General features: G+C 29.6%; 1 protein-coding gene and 1 long non-coding RNA gene across 2 annotated transcripts; both read right to left on the bottom strand.

Annotated features, from left to right (window-relative positions):
• Nucleotides 1-12,024: 12,024 nt before the first annotated feature.
• Nucleotides 12,025-12,596, bottom strand: LOC149987771 (uncharacterized). Its single transcript, XR_016506778.1, has 2 exons — nt 12,465-12,596; nt 12,025-12,121 (listed from the first exon to the last, which is right to left on the bottom strand). It is a non-coding gene; the product is annotated as an uncharacterized LOC149987771 (long non-coding RNA).
• A 50-nt stretch (nt 12,597-12,646) lies between these two features.
• LOC112292145 (small ribosomal subunit protein uS11y) lies at nt 12,647-14,037 on the bottom strand. The gene is made up of 5 exons (XM_024540316.3): nt 13,959-14,037; nt 13,699-13,821; nt 13,404-13,449; nt 12,986-13,201; nt 12,647-12,864 (listed from the first exon to the last, which is right to left on the bottom strand). The coding sequence occupies exons 1-5, from the start codon at nt 13,959-13,961 to the stop codon at nt 12,797-12,799; spliced, it is 456 nt and encodes a 151-aa protein (XP_024396084.1). The 5' UTR covers nt 13,962-14,037; the 3' UTR covers nt 12,647-12,796.
• Nucleotides 14,038-15,403: the final 1,366 nt, after the last annotated feature.

Below are 15,403 nucleotides of genomic sequence, written 5' to 3' on the forward strand. Positions count from 1 at the left end.
GAAGAAGAAATTGAAGAAATAACTTAGTTGGATCTTCTATAACAATCTATAGGATAAAAACTTCTATAATTAGAGAATATAATTTAATTCTCAATCCAACATTGATCTACTCAATGTGGCTTTTTGTGGCTAAGATAAGGTACCATATTATTCTTTTGGTTTAAAAGAAAATTGGGACCTATTTGTTTCAATTCATAAAGACATTTATAAAATTGAGATAGATTTCTTTTTATACATTGTTGTAGGAATTGTGAACAAAATTGTGCTGTGTGATTCACTTATCTATAATTTATAGACCACAATCTAAAGATATGAATTTCCAATTCATAATATCTAAGCTCTATAGTTGGAATTTGATTTATAATGAGACAAGATATTTTTTTCACTAATGGACTTCATAGTACTCATCATCTCATCTTTCAATACCTCATTAGCTTATCTTACTTCTTTTTTAAATTCTTCTAATCAAATATCATTGAAGGTCTTAGTTTGAATTTGATGATTTAAAGCTTGTATAGCTAAAGATGTTAGATTTCTAATTGATAAGAAAAAAATAGAAGGTTGTGAATAGCTTAAAGCTAAAAGTTGATGGAATTCTATAGGTCGGTGTTGCAAGGATATAAACGCAAGTATTGGTTCTTCTACCCTTTTTAGTATAAGATCAATTTTTTTATCAATAGTGTCTATTTCTAAGGTAGCTTGAAAATCTCCTTTTAAATATTTAGGCCTCTTATTTAAGATATATCAAATTATAGAAGACATAGCAAAACCTTAGATAAAGTAGTATCTTATAGTATCTTTATTTAAATGATTACTATCGTATTGAATGCATACTATATAAAATCACCTCACATAAGAGGTAATGTCTTCTAAAGGATCTTGTCTAATATTTTTTAAGATTGAAAAGACTTGTTGTTGGCCAATTATAGGCCTATATTGATAAAAAAAATGTTGTTAGAAGTTATTTTTATTTAGTAAATATTCCTTCTACATATCATCTATATTAAGTATATGAAAAAATTATAGAAGTTGTTGAAAATTATATTAAATATTAACCATGATTAATTACCAAACTAATGATAACTACTTCTATAAATCTTTCTATATGGATTGTTGGATCTTTATTGATAGATCCATTAAATCTTAAGATTTTAGGTAAAATTGATGCTTCTTTTAATCTTAAAGTTTCTACAAATGATAATCCTGTTAGCAACATCATTGGATTAATTTGAATATTAGTTTAGAAGTTGTGATTATCTCCATTGGCTACATTAATTCTTAGAGTTGGAAATGATAAAGGTTCTACTTGAGGCTCTAAAGGATGCCCTCTACTATGCTCCATCCTAATAGAAGCTTGTGACGTCTTATCACAAATTTCTTTTTATATGTGGCTTTCTAAAATTATAGGTTCAACATCTACTTCAGATTACAAAACATATCCAAATTGAAAAAGAAGGCCAATAGGAGGATAAACTATCTTAGACTTAATTTTAGATGGCATACAACTAAGTATATGGTTTTTAAATAATTTTTTTAAGGTAAAAGATCTCATAGGTGGTTTAAAGCAAAATAAGACGATTTTAAATTATTTTTATTTTTATTTTTTAAAATAACATAAAATACTTTCTCTCCTTACTTTTTTGTAAGGCATGTGATTTAATTATATACTAAGATGAGATATTGAGCTAAACTCAAATTAGTAGTCTCATCCAATAATTAAACCTTTTTCACAAGTAATACATAAGGTTCAACTAAATATCAAGTTAAGATCTCATGCCAACCTTAATATGGTGGAATCACCTGTTATTTGGACTTAATTCACAATGTAGAGATTGAAAACAAGGCTAACTCACAATTTAGAGATTGTTATGCACATACTCCCAACTTTCTTCTTTCTCTTCTTCTTTCTCTTCTTCTTTTCTTTCTTTTTTTTGCTTTTCTTTGAAGTCTAGTTAATTCCTTCAATTGCCAACTTGAACTTCCTTCTTTTTAAGCCAAAGTAACTTCTATCAAAGATATTTTTTCCTATCAAATGCAAACAAGATACATCTTTGATATAACCAATATGCCTCACAAATATTAAAAAAAAAAAAAAAAAAAAAAAAAAAACATGAATATGACATTATAACCATAATTTAAATATAAATTTCTTTATATAATTTTTAAAAATATTACTTGACATTCAATTAAACTAAACCTGATTTATTTTTTCATTATTATATTCAGAAACACTCTCCTTTGAGGCCATTCTAAATTTCTAGAAGTATCTTAAGACCATCAATTTGTAAGTTAAGAATGCCTTAACCATAGTTATAGTCTTTTCTATCATTTTCCATATTTTTGGCCATATATATATCTATCTATTGGTAGCAAATAAAAAATAAAATAAAATAAAATAAAATAAAAAATCTAGTAAAGATCTTTAATACCAAGTAGAAAACTTATTAATCTAACTAATAATGATCCAATAATGCCTTAAGCCTTTGAAAGCTAAATTAAAAAATTACTACCACTAATATTTTTAAAATCATATTTTTTTTATAAGACTCATGTCTAATATAATTAAATAAAATAGACACATTATATCTTAAGTTTTGCTGAAGAAAATTCAAAGATATAATTTGGATATTTTTTACTATGATAAAAAATACAAATTCAAAATCTTGTTTTTTGAAAATATTTGCTACACAATGGCTTTAGCAATCAATAAATTCTAAGTAATGACAAAATAACGCATCATAAAGGCAATACAAATCAATGTTGATTAATAATTTTTAACTATTTGACTATTCTAATACTTATTTTTGAAAGAATTAGTATTAGATATTACTATGATTAAGAATGATATTACAATTTTGCTGAAGTTAACTTTGAAAATCATATAAAGAGCCAAATGTCTAGTACAACTTGAAATATTATCTATGCATGTATGTGTGTGTATATATATATATATATATATATATATATGTGTATTGATAGCTTTTATAAATATAATTTGATTTGTACTAAATTAATAATGATTTTTTTGCCATCCTTTGGCAATAAAAATTTAAAAGTTGATAATCCAATGCATGAAATTATTGACCTTTTTGATAATTTAAAAAAAAGAGCAATCAAAGTTTTTGGGAGTTGTGCTCAATTATATAAAAATATTAATTCAATCCAAATTTCAATAAGATTCATTCATCTATATAAAGTGTTGTGATAGAATATCACCTTTTTGAATTGAAGTCATAGAAGTGTTCAAGGATATATTATATTTAGAGTGAAAGAATTGTAAATTGGTATGATTTTTTAAAGGTGGTTTAGAAGAATTGATTTAAAGAGATTTAGACCAATAGGGTCTAGACAATAGAAGGCGAATCAAAGATATTCAACTTAAGTAAGAAGCAAGTGTCTAAGTAATTCTAAAGATAATTTTTTTAAAATTTTTAGTTTTTTCCTTCTATTCTATTATTTAAATTTAATGCTTAAAATTTAATTAAAATTTAATTATATGTAATGTTATTGAAATTAATAATTAATGAAAAATTCTACAAAGGTGAATTTTATTTACAACTTGCCAACTTTGATATGAAAGTCATTATTTATTAGATTAGAATAGATTAGAACATTGATCAATATTTAACAAAAGAATTCATCACCTACCAGTATTTTAAGATGGTCAATAACCTTTCTCTAGACTAAAATAGAATCCAAGAAGAATCCTTTGTTCTACCAAATTTTATATCTATTTACGTCCAAAGTATTAAAATTTGGACCTTAGATCCATTAAATAGTTAATTTTCTTTTTATAGATATATAATATTTAGTTTAAATAGTTTTACTAATTGATTTAATATTTAATTAATTTAGTATTTAAAACTAACAATGACATATAATATTAATCTAGATAGTTATACTAATGAATTGGCTATTTAAGTCATTTGATATCTAAGTTTAATAATGATAAAAATTTATTTAAGCCAATATATATATATATATATATATATATATATATATATACAAGATTATACTCAAATTAAAAAATACTATACAAAAGATGTTTACAAAATATTATTTTATTTAGTCATTTTTCATATACATTTCTTCTTTCCATCATATGTTGATGTGTAGTCTTTTTACTATTAAATTAGTCTATTAATTTACTACAAGATACACTTTTTTTTTTCTTGATATCTAAGGGTTTTCTAAATTAATATTAATCATAATAGAAGATCTTTCTTTGCTTCTATTGTCTCTTTTAAATTTTATTAGATAAACTACTGATTGCCTTTACCTTTGGATTACTATTACCATTAGCATCATTTAAAAATTTAGATAATATTTTAATATAAATTACAAAAATCATATATTATTCAAATATTGATTAATTTACATGAAAAATTAAAGATTCTTTAGTTACTAAATGGTTTTAAATTTCCTATCCATTAATTAAAATATTAAATTTGTATACTTAATTCATTAAAAAATATTTTTTATTCTTGGTTTTATATTAATTATTAAATTATTTTTCTAATAGTAAGTAAAATAATATTATTTATGTTTAATCACTTATATTTGTTTCTTTCTTCTAAGATTGCATTACAAACATGAATTTAAATATTATTCTATCTTATTTTAGGGATGTTAATCTATTTAGTTTTTTTTTAATAACTTTTATTATTTTTAAGTTTTAATATATTATTCTACCATTAGATTTAAAGTCATTTAATAGACAAGTTTGAACATTTGCAACATATATGTCATTATGTATTTTTCTTATAAAGATCTACTATACTAATGACAAGGATTGATTGTATGTTGTGTTAGCTTTTTTCAAGAAGTGGTTATCTTATATACTTAATATTATTAAGTCCTCTTGATTAATTCTCTTTCTTTTTAATAAATCTAATATTTTGTGAAATTTAAAAATATTATGCTTTTAATTGAATGAAAGGTAATATCAATTTTTTAATCTAAAGATATATATATTTGATATATTAATAATTATTATTTTTATTTACCATAAATTTTATGCCTTGAAAGTGTTTAAATTTCATATTTAATAATTTTATACCACCTTGATCTAATATTTTAGTAATTATAAGTTATTAATTTGTTATAAATATGTGTATTATGCGAGGATAAGATTCACTTTTCAACCCAAATCACAATATGGTCTCAATTAAGAATTACTTGTAATTGGTGGTGTAAAAAGAAACAAGCAATTAAGAAAGAAAAAGAAGAAAAAATAAAAAATGATTGAAAGAAATATATTCAAGCAAATACACACTCCAAAATTTAGTTATAGTCTGTTCACTAGATTTTCATCTAGTTAAAAATAAAAAAATAAAAAATAAAAATTATACTTTTAAATAATTACTTTTATTATCTTTATAATTATATAAGAAATATATAAAATTTAATTTACTATTAATAAGATATAAAGGTTTAAATATATCAAGTAAATAATTAAAAAAACTAAGAGAAAATATTTTACCTCGAGAATAACTTGCTTATAGATCAAGGATTTGAGCCTCACCAAGGCTCTTATGAAGTGTATAAGAGTTTATAAAGAGACCTTAAGATCTTAGTTTTATCTTCTTACTTACATCCAAGGTGCTACAATCCATACAGGACTTGTATACCTCTCTTCTTACAAGAACTAAACTATCTATTGATCCTCCTATTTTCTACTAGTTGAACTTATATTTTTGCATTTTTTAACTTCACCATCATATTTAAAAACATCCAAGTACCATAGAAACTTTGCATGGCCTTCAAATCTTATTTTGTTTCTCTATAATGGCTCCTGAGGTAGTAAATTAAATTATACCAAAATCTTTTAATTTTTTTAATTCTTAAATAATTTTAAATAAATTATAATTAAATTCTAAAAAATCTTTTAATATTCTTATAATATTAGTATCTATTTAAGGCTATATTTTCCTACCTTGGTGATTTTTTATAGTAATAAAATTATTTTAAATCCACTAATAATCTTATTTTTTATATAATTAATTAAAAAGACATGAGGTTCTTTCTCATGCTTCCTCTAACTACTTAACTAGACATTAATAGGATTTTTATATGTAATACATATAGATAGGAGACTGATATAAATATTGGTTTCAATAACTAACCATTAGTACTTAACAATAAGTAAAAATACTAAACCAATTAAGATAATTGCTTCTAAGACTTATTAAGACTCCGATTTTGTTACTTTTCTTCTAATATGACTTTCGTAATTTATAAATAATTTGGCTTGAAATTTGATTTTTGATATTTGAAAGGAAGTAATGCCAAATAGCAAATTATTGGACTCTATAATAATAAAATTTTAAATATTTTTTATAGAACTTTTCACCTAAATTTCTAACTTCCAATCCAATCTTGATTTAATGATAAAAGATACTAAGGTTCTAAAAACTACTATTATATAGCCTAAAAACTTCTAAAACTAATTCTAAATTGGCTATTACTTGTGTTGAGATCATTAAATGTAGTCGGCATTCTCCATAATATTTACTATAGACTACAATAAATACTATAGCTATAATATTTAGAATCTATTGGAGAAGTAATGTTTATCCTCTCCCATTTTTTCTTCTTGTATACGAGACACAACTAGTCAATAGATTTTTATGTGTGAAGCTCTCTCTCCTTAGAAACCTTCTTGTGTATATGACTTACTACTACTCTTGTATATGTATATGACTTACTACTACTCTTGTGTGTGTGTGTATGACTTACTATTACTCTTGTGTCTTTATAAACATTCTCAACATGTTATCAACACGATTCTCTTCTACACACTATCACAATTTTTTTTTTGATCTAGCCTTGACTCTTCAAATCTCTTGCTACTCTTGCTCAGTGTCTGCCTCATGATCTTGTTGCTCTTCTTGTTGGCCCTTCACACATTAGCTGCTTACTTAGAGCACTTGTTCCACTCTCTGCCCTGCTTGCTTAGAATACTTATTTAGAATACTTGATCCAGTCCAACTCCACCCTAGCTTCCTCCCTGCTACGCCCCAGGCCTACTGCCGAACTCCCGCCAAACCCGTCGAGCTGCCGTCACTGCCACCCTGTCACCACCGTTGTCCATTGCCATCCTATCGTCCTACTTCTGCTGCCATTTTATTGTTGTTCTGTTGCCTTAATCCATAATCTCTCTCTCTCTCTCTCTCTCTCTCTCTCTATATATATATATATATATATATATATATATTATTTTTCAAGTTCAAGTTTATCATTTTATTTGACTTTATATTTTAAGGTACGTTTTACTCAACTTTTCTACTTGATCTTGTATTTTCTTTACAGATTTATTTGTAATGAGTGCTTCAATATCTTCAACTGCTTCTTCCATGGTTCCAACTATTACTAGTGCATCCCAAAATTTTCAAGCTCTTTTATTTCCACCATTGACTGTGGATGGAAACAATTATCTATTATGGGTAAAAATGGCAAAAGAAAATTTATTTGTAGAACAACTCTCCGATGCCATTATGTTTGAAGAATCTCCTACAATAAGTATTTCTATGCTTCTTGCTATTCATTGAAAAGCACTTCTTCTCCTTCTTCGTCATCTTGTACATGTATTACAACATCAATATTTAGAAATGGAAGATCCTACAGAACTTTGGAAGAATCTTAAATCTAGGTTTGATCATCAAAAGACCATTTTTCTTCCACATGCACATCATAATTGGACACATTTATGTATCTTAGATTTTCCAAATTTAAATGCTTTCAATAGTAAAATGTATAGTATTGTCTTACAATTATGATTATGTGGATAAAGCATTTTTGAAGAAGAAATGATTGAAAAAAATCTCTCTACATTTCCTCCTGTATGTGCTGTGCTTACACAACAATATATGAATATGAAATTTCAGAGTCATTCTGATTTCATGTCCTATCTACTTCTTGCGGAGAAGCAAAATGAGCTACTCTTGGGCAATGTAGAAGCTCATCCTATTGGAACTACAGTTCTAGAATCTCATGCACTTAATATTTCAAAGTCTAAAAAGAAATTATATAAACATGGGAAACATGCTCATAAGTATCAGAGTAGTCATAGTCATGACCATTTCTACCTATGTGGAAAGAATAAACGTTCTACTATTAATTATAGTAGGAAACAAAAATCAGAGATGCATTCTTGCCATAAGTGTGGAATGATTAGACATTTAGCACATGCGTGCCATACTTCAAAATATTTTATTAAAATATTCCAAAAAAATAAGAAATTATGAACTAAGGCTCGTGAAGTTCATACTATGGATGCATCGATGGATTCAATTGGTGTTGATGACTTAGAGGCTTATATGAATGATAAAACCTCTAATGATGAATCAAATGATGCACTCATTGATTTTGCAATAACACATACTATCTTACGAGATAAAAAAAAATTTATTGAAAAATCTTTAACTTAGCAAACTAAAAATATGATGACCATGGCTGGAGCAAATGCGTTTTGTTTCCAAGAGTTCACAACGATGGTAAAATTTCCTGCGGGTTCCATCATAAAATGTAAACATGCGATGTTTGCATCCTTAGCACCTCGGAGTCTGATCAGCTATCAAGATGTGCATATTAATGGTTATCACCTCTCGACCGCCACTTTAAATAGAAAAGAAGTTTTGGTTCTTACGAAGAACCATAAAGTTGTTAAAAAAGCTTTTGCTACAGAAAATGGTTTATACCAAATTGTGATTTGGCCTCCCATTATATTTAATTTTGCATCATCTATCACAGAGAGTCATGTTTCTCTCTGGTATGGACGATTGAGACATCCAAGATCCACATTATTTAGAAAGATCATTCCATGTATAATTAAAGATAATTTAAAGCTTGCGGATGTAGAATCTATGGAATTATGTTATACATACGTACAAGGTAAAATAATTACTCGGCCTTCAATTTGGAAACTTCCACAAGAATTACCACCAATGCTTGAAAGATTACATGGTCATATTTGTGGTCCTATTAATCCAATAGCAAGACCATTTCATTATTTTTAGGTCTTTGTTGATGCATCAGGTAAACAATCACATGTTTCATTATTATCAACTCGAAACATGGTGTTTGCCAATCTTATATCTATGTTTATTCATTTTTAGGCACATTTTCCTATAAAATTGACTAATCCTGGTATTATTTCTCAAGAAATTGCCACTCATCCTATAGGACTACCAATTCATGATAATATATCCATGCATATTGTAATTTCAATTCCTATGAAAAACAATCTTAGAATTGGAAGGAATAAGAATAAATTGAGTAAAGAATTATCTATTTTGTATTGTGCTACAGATGATATTTGGAATAGACCATCTATTATGATAGATGAATAATTTGCATATATGATTATAGAAGCCCTTTCTTCTGAGGAAGACGATCTTGAATCTCAAACCATCTAGGAGGCGATCCGTCGCTCTGATTGATCAAAATAAAAAACTGCTATTGACGAGGAGTATGCTTCTTTGCGTAAGACAAAAGTCTTTGGCTAAATTGTAGACACTCTTACATCTCACCCTGTGGAATATAAAATAGTATTAATACGCAGGCGAGATGCTCAAGGTCAAATAATCCGCTGTAAAGCTTGTCTTGTTGCTCAAGGATTTACTCAACGATTTGGCATTGATTATGAATCTACATATTCTCTAGTCATGGATTCAATTACGTTTTGATATATTATTAGAATGATAGTTCATGCTACCCTGGAGATGCATTTGATGGATGTAGTAACTACATATCTATATGGTTCTCTTGATGCAAATATTTATATAAAAGTTCCACGTGGCTTAGAAACAGGAACTCCAAATTAACCCGCTCTAGGACAATATCGTGGTATTAAGTTATATAAGGCCTTGTATGGTTTAAAACAATCCGGACACATCTGGTATCCACGTCTTTGAGATTATTTAATTACAAATAATTTTATAAGTGATCCACTAATCCCTTGTTTGTTTATCAAACAAGATAAAACTGGTTTTGTGATCATTGCTGTATATGTTGATGATCTTAACCTAGTGGGCTTTACATTTGCATGTATTATAGCTACTAACCTACTTATACATGAATTTGAGATGAAAATGCTAGAAAAAATAACTTTCTGCATTGGTCTTCAGATTATGCATTTAACAGATGGTAGCATTTTTCTCTACAAACTAATATATATTAGACAAATCTTGCGAAGATTTAATATGATTGATGCTTATCCATTATCCACACCAATGATTGGACATGGTCGTGATAGTCATGATCCATACCATCCATGTGAGGAGGAGGATGAAATATTGTGAGATCAATATCCATACCTCATAGCGGTTGGAGCACTTTTGTATTTAGCTACATCTGCAAGACCAGATATTGCATTTGTACTTAGTGTTCTTGCAAGACATAGTGTACGTCCAATACTATGACATTGGAATGGCATCAAATATTTATTACGTTAATTAAAAGGTACTCAAGACTTGGGATCATACTACACACAATCAACAGATCCAAAATTAGTTGGATACTGAGATGCAAGATATAAATCTGATACTGCAACAGCTAAATCTCAAACAAGATATGTATTTTTAAGATATGGAGCAGCAATATCATGGAAATCAGTGAAACAAACAATAGCTGCAACTTCATCCAACCATGCAAAAATTATTGCCTTACATGAAGCATCTTGAGAATGTATTTGGTTGTGATCAATTGACAAATTCATTCAAACAACCTGTGGATTTTCCAACTATCTTGCATGAAGATAATAGTGCTTATATTGCACAGATGCAAGTTGGTTTCATTAAAGGTGATAGGACAAAGCATATTGTTCCAAAGTATTTTAGTTATATCCATGACTTGATTATTGATCAAGCACTTATAATTAAAAAAATTGAATCTACAATTAACCTTGCTGATCTCTTCACCAAAGCTCTCCCATTAAGCAACCGTCGTCGACTTACTTATGGCATTGGTATGCGGCGAGTTGCTTTTCTTGAATAAGAAAGTTAATGAGCTCTTTAAATAATTAAAGAAAATGATGTTGTACTCTTTTTCCTTCATCTATGGTTTTGTCTTTAAATAAAATAAGGTTTTCCTAGATAAGGTTCTAATGAGGCAACAATTGTTGATCTTGCAAGATCACAGAAAAGTATAGATCATAATTCTATATAAATTTTATATTATGTAAATATTATGATGAATGAGGAGTGTTGAGATCATTAATTGTAGTCGGCGCTCTCCATAATATTTATTGTAGACTATAGTAAATACCATAGCTACAATATTTAGAGACTAGTGGAGAAGTACTGTTTATCCTCTCCCCTTTTCTCTTCTTATATACAAGATACAACCAGATCAATAGATTTTTATGTGTGAAGCTCTCTCTCCTTATAAACCCTCTTGTGTATATGACTTACTACTACTCTTGTGTGTGTGTATGACTTACTATTACTCTTGTGTCTTTCTAAACATTCTCAACAATTTGAAGGATCAATTTTAGGTGTTTCTTTAGCAATCTTTTAAAAATTATCTACTTGGTTTTTTTTTAATATATATATATATTTTTTCTAAAATATTTCTATTTAAAATTTCTTTAAGAATAATAATGATTATTTCTTTTTAAAAGACGTAATTTGTTTGCAATTTGATATAGCAATTTGACTAGATTTCTTATTGCTGATATTTTCTAATTTATCTTTTAAGTAATAATGTCTTCTATCCACAATTCTATCTTATTAAATAAAACTCTTTATTTCTATGCCAAAGACAGCAAGCCACATATTAAATTGTTCTTATAAATGTTTATTTTCCATAAAACAGGTAATAATCACATGTTTTTAGAAACGATTATTTTTAAAACAAATATCCATGTTGTCTACTTTTACTTCCTTTAAGACAATACAACTAAAAAAAACATGGGTATCATACAAAGCAATGTAATTATTCTTGTAATTATTTGTTTTGCTATTTAACCATATGATTTTAATTTTTTTTGTGGTATTTAAAACGCTTGATAATGTGCCAATAATGTGTAAAAAGAAATCTGAGAATTATTAGAATTGTCATTATCATGATCATAGGGTGTTTGTTTGACACCCTCCTTGGACACCCCTTGTGCCAAGCATCCCTGCATGCACAGTATAAAATTTTCATTTACACTAATAGACGTTTGGCTATTTTCACTATCAAATATTCATGTGCAGTGGCGTGAAGCATTAATTCCTATTGGGATTGTTTAATTGCAAATCCACCCTGAAATGTTTTACCTGTGTGAGATTTGATGAGTATGATTAAAAATAGCGTTTGCCTGTGTTACTATTGAACTAAAGTTGAACATCTCCACGGAAATATTGAACGAAATGTGGAAAGTTTCACGAAGAGGAGTACAAAGTAATTATGTGCTTTTTTGAGGGTTAATGCGTTAACAATCAGGTATTTCAGACAAATGTATTGAGCGTATGATAACTTACCGACAACTGCATGTGGGGACGGCTTCCAACAAATGGTGTCTAGTTAATTTGGAACTATTGAGCTTGCAGTACTTAAGAACTCGGTTTATTACCTCTTCCAGTCTGGTATGCACCCAGTCGAGAGTATAGTTGTGAAACCAATCAAAACTTGCATTCTCAAGATACACAACAAGAAGTACTCCTTGAATCAAATTTTCTGTCGATGTTGCAGTAATTAAGAACACATCAAAACTGGATCAAAGCAGTATGCCGATCTTTCCTAATTAGAATCCATAGGAAAGATAAAACATAAATGCCCAGTAGACCGCCCAATGCAGCAGATAATAAAGGATCTAGAGACGACGTCCCCTGCGTCCTCCCTTCCTCCTGGTGCTGTCAGTTGGGATTGGGGTTACATCCTCTGCAAAAGGAGTAAGTCCTCGTCAGTTTTAAATTCCTCTGAGCCGGAGTTTAAGTGACCTGTTCCATATAACTGTAAAAATATATCTACAATAAGCGTTAGAGTGAATCGGAGAGCTTACCAATGCGTCCAATCCTCATGTTAGAACGGGCCAGGGCTCGAAGTGCAGACTGGGCTCCAGGTCCGGGAGTCTTTGTCTTGTTTCCTCCGGTAGCACGGAGTTTAATATGCAAGGCGGTGATTCCCAACTCCTTGCACCGCTGAGCGACATCCTGAGCAGCAAGCATAGCCGCGTAAGGTGACGCTTCATCTCTATCTGCTTTAACCTTCATACCACCTGCGAAATTGCCATCCAAAATATGTGCTGTGAGCTTACTCGACGACTGAATTCGTCGTAATCACTACGAAGTCTGCATCAAATCTCAAAATAGGTCTCGACTCAATTCTAGTTATAATTAATCTGAGAAACGCCACAAAACCCACCATAATGACCATTCGTAGATTCTAAAATAAGCTAAATTCGAATATCAGGCACGTACCAGTGACACGAGCAATAGTCTCCTTCCCTGAAAGATCAGTCACATGCTGCACATGCCATCCCAAAAATATTTTAACACTCCCGTCCTACGCAGTTTTAGTGCGTCCACGCTACCATACATGTGCAGTCCAACTGACAATCTTATGCGGTGGCTAATCCAAACCCTAAAAAATAGAAATTGATATCACCAATGGACTTGAGAACATCTTTTCCCACAAACCACGACACAAATTTAGGGTTACACTTATAATCACAATATAGATCCAAAACAGATGAATAGGGATCGGAAAGCGCACCACGAAGGTGTCATTGAAAGAGGCGAAGATGTGGGCCACGCCGAAGACGTGCTCCCCATCCCTCACGGATGGACCAAGGGTGACATTCTCTTCCTTCTCGGCTCTGACTTTCTTCTTTCCAGACTGCAAGAAGCAAGAAACATTAGGGTATCATGCCGGGCTACTCTGCAACCTAATTGAGTCCGAAGAGAGATAAATAAAAACAAGTGCCATCTTCCACAAACAGAAAATCAAGCTGAATACAGAGAAGAAAAACGTACCATTGTGGAGGGAGAGGTGAAGCTAGACTACGAAGGGTGGAGGAGCCAAAGGGCGAGCAGGCACGCAGCGACAGAGGACGCTGGAAAAGGGGCGTAAGCAGGACGCGAGATGGACTGTTGTAAGTGCGAGACAGATCCCAGGAACCCTAATCTAAAGGTTGCTCGCTCACCGTTGGATGATACTCATCCGACGGCCGCAGACCCCAACGTCAGTCCTCATGTTGGCTGGGTTGGGAGCGGGCAGTGTTGAGGGGCTGAGGGGGTGACCCGATCCGTGCTGGGCCATGAAGCCTGGTCTCTCGCATCTCTCGCAGAAGGAGCTCAATTTTTGTGTGATTTTCTCTTGCCAGTACCTTAGAAATCCTGTTTGAGGGGTTATAACAATGTGATAGGTGATTGATTTCTTCTTCTTCATCTGTTTCGAAGATTAAAAAAAATCATGAAAATGAACCTACATGACACGAGTGTTGAATGCAGATGTTCGAGTGACATGGCTATTCATGTGGCGATTCATTATTTTATTTTATAAAAAATAATCGTATGAGTTGGCATTTTTAGAAATATTTGGAAAATCTACACTGAAATACATAAAAGAATATATCTTAAGCTTATTTAAAAATAAATGAATAAATAAAATAGTTTGATTGGCCAAACTTTGATTTATTTTTAATTAACCTCAGTAAAGAATAAAAAGCTGTGTGTGTACACACACACACATATGTATATGTATATATATATATATATATATATATATGAAAGTAATTAAAAAAATATAAATTATATCTTAAATATCCAATTTTCTCTCTGTATATGTACCTTAATGTTTTGGACGGCATGTAACCCTCATCCCTTTGTTTATAAAATGCTAGATTAGATTAAATTATCATTATGATTATTATTTCACATCATTAATATTAGTGCCTTTAAATTTAAATCTGTATGTTGTGAGACTTGCAAAATGTGTATCATAAACTTATGTAGATAAAAAAACTGAAATATCTATATCTCTATCTATCAATCTATCTCTCTCTCTCTCTCTCTATATATATATATATATATATCTGAGTGTGTGTGTATGTTAATTAAATCTAAATAATTGAATCATTGCCTACTTGTGATTCCAAAAGAAAGAAGTTTTCATAAAAATAAGACATGCCTTCATGTTACTTTGTCCAACTAGTTGTGTCTATCAATTAGCTACTTATAGTTGATATAATTGCTTTGAGAGAGAAGTCTACTTTGATTGCTTGATGATAGTTAATATGATAAGAAATGAAAACCATCTGATCACTGATGTATACTAAATTAATAAGACATAATGTTCAGTACACAGGTATTGAACCTCGTGTGTAGTGATGATAAGTCAAGAGAATAATTATTGTGATTAGATATCATTTAATCCCGAATATATCTCAATTTTTAAATACTATTGATTTAGATAAAAT

This window comes from Physcomitrium patens, chromosome 15, assembly GCF_059467195.1.
Source record: "Physcomitrium patens ecotype Gransden chromosome 15, ASM5946719v1, whole genome shotgun sequence".
In the NCBI taxonomy this organism is placed as follows: Eukaryota; Viridiplantae; Streptophyta; class Bryopsida; order Funariales; family Funariaceae; genus Physcomitrium; species Physcomitrium patens.

Bases quoted from the DNA above. Each gene is read 5' to 3' on its own strand.
- LOC112292145 (XM_024540316.3), bottom strand. The intron at 13,202-13,403 runs GTACGTGCCTGA...GCAATTTCGCAG, and splicing joins GACTATTGCTCGTGTCACTG to GTGGTATGAAGGTTAAAGCA. The intron at 12,865-12,985 runs GTAAGCTCTCCG...CTCCTTTTGCAG, and splicing joins CATGAGGATTGGACGCATTG to AGGATGTAACCCCAATCCCA.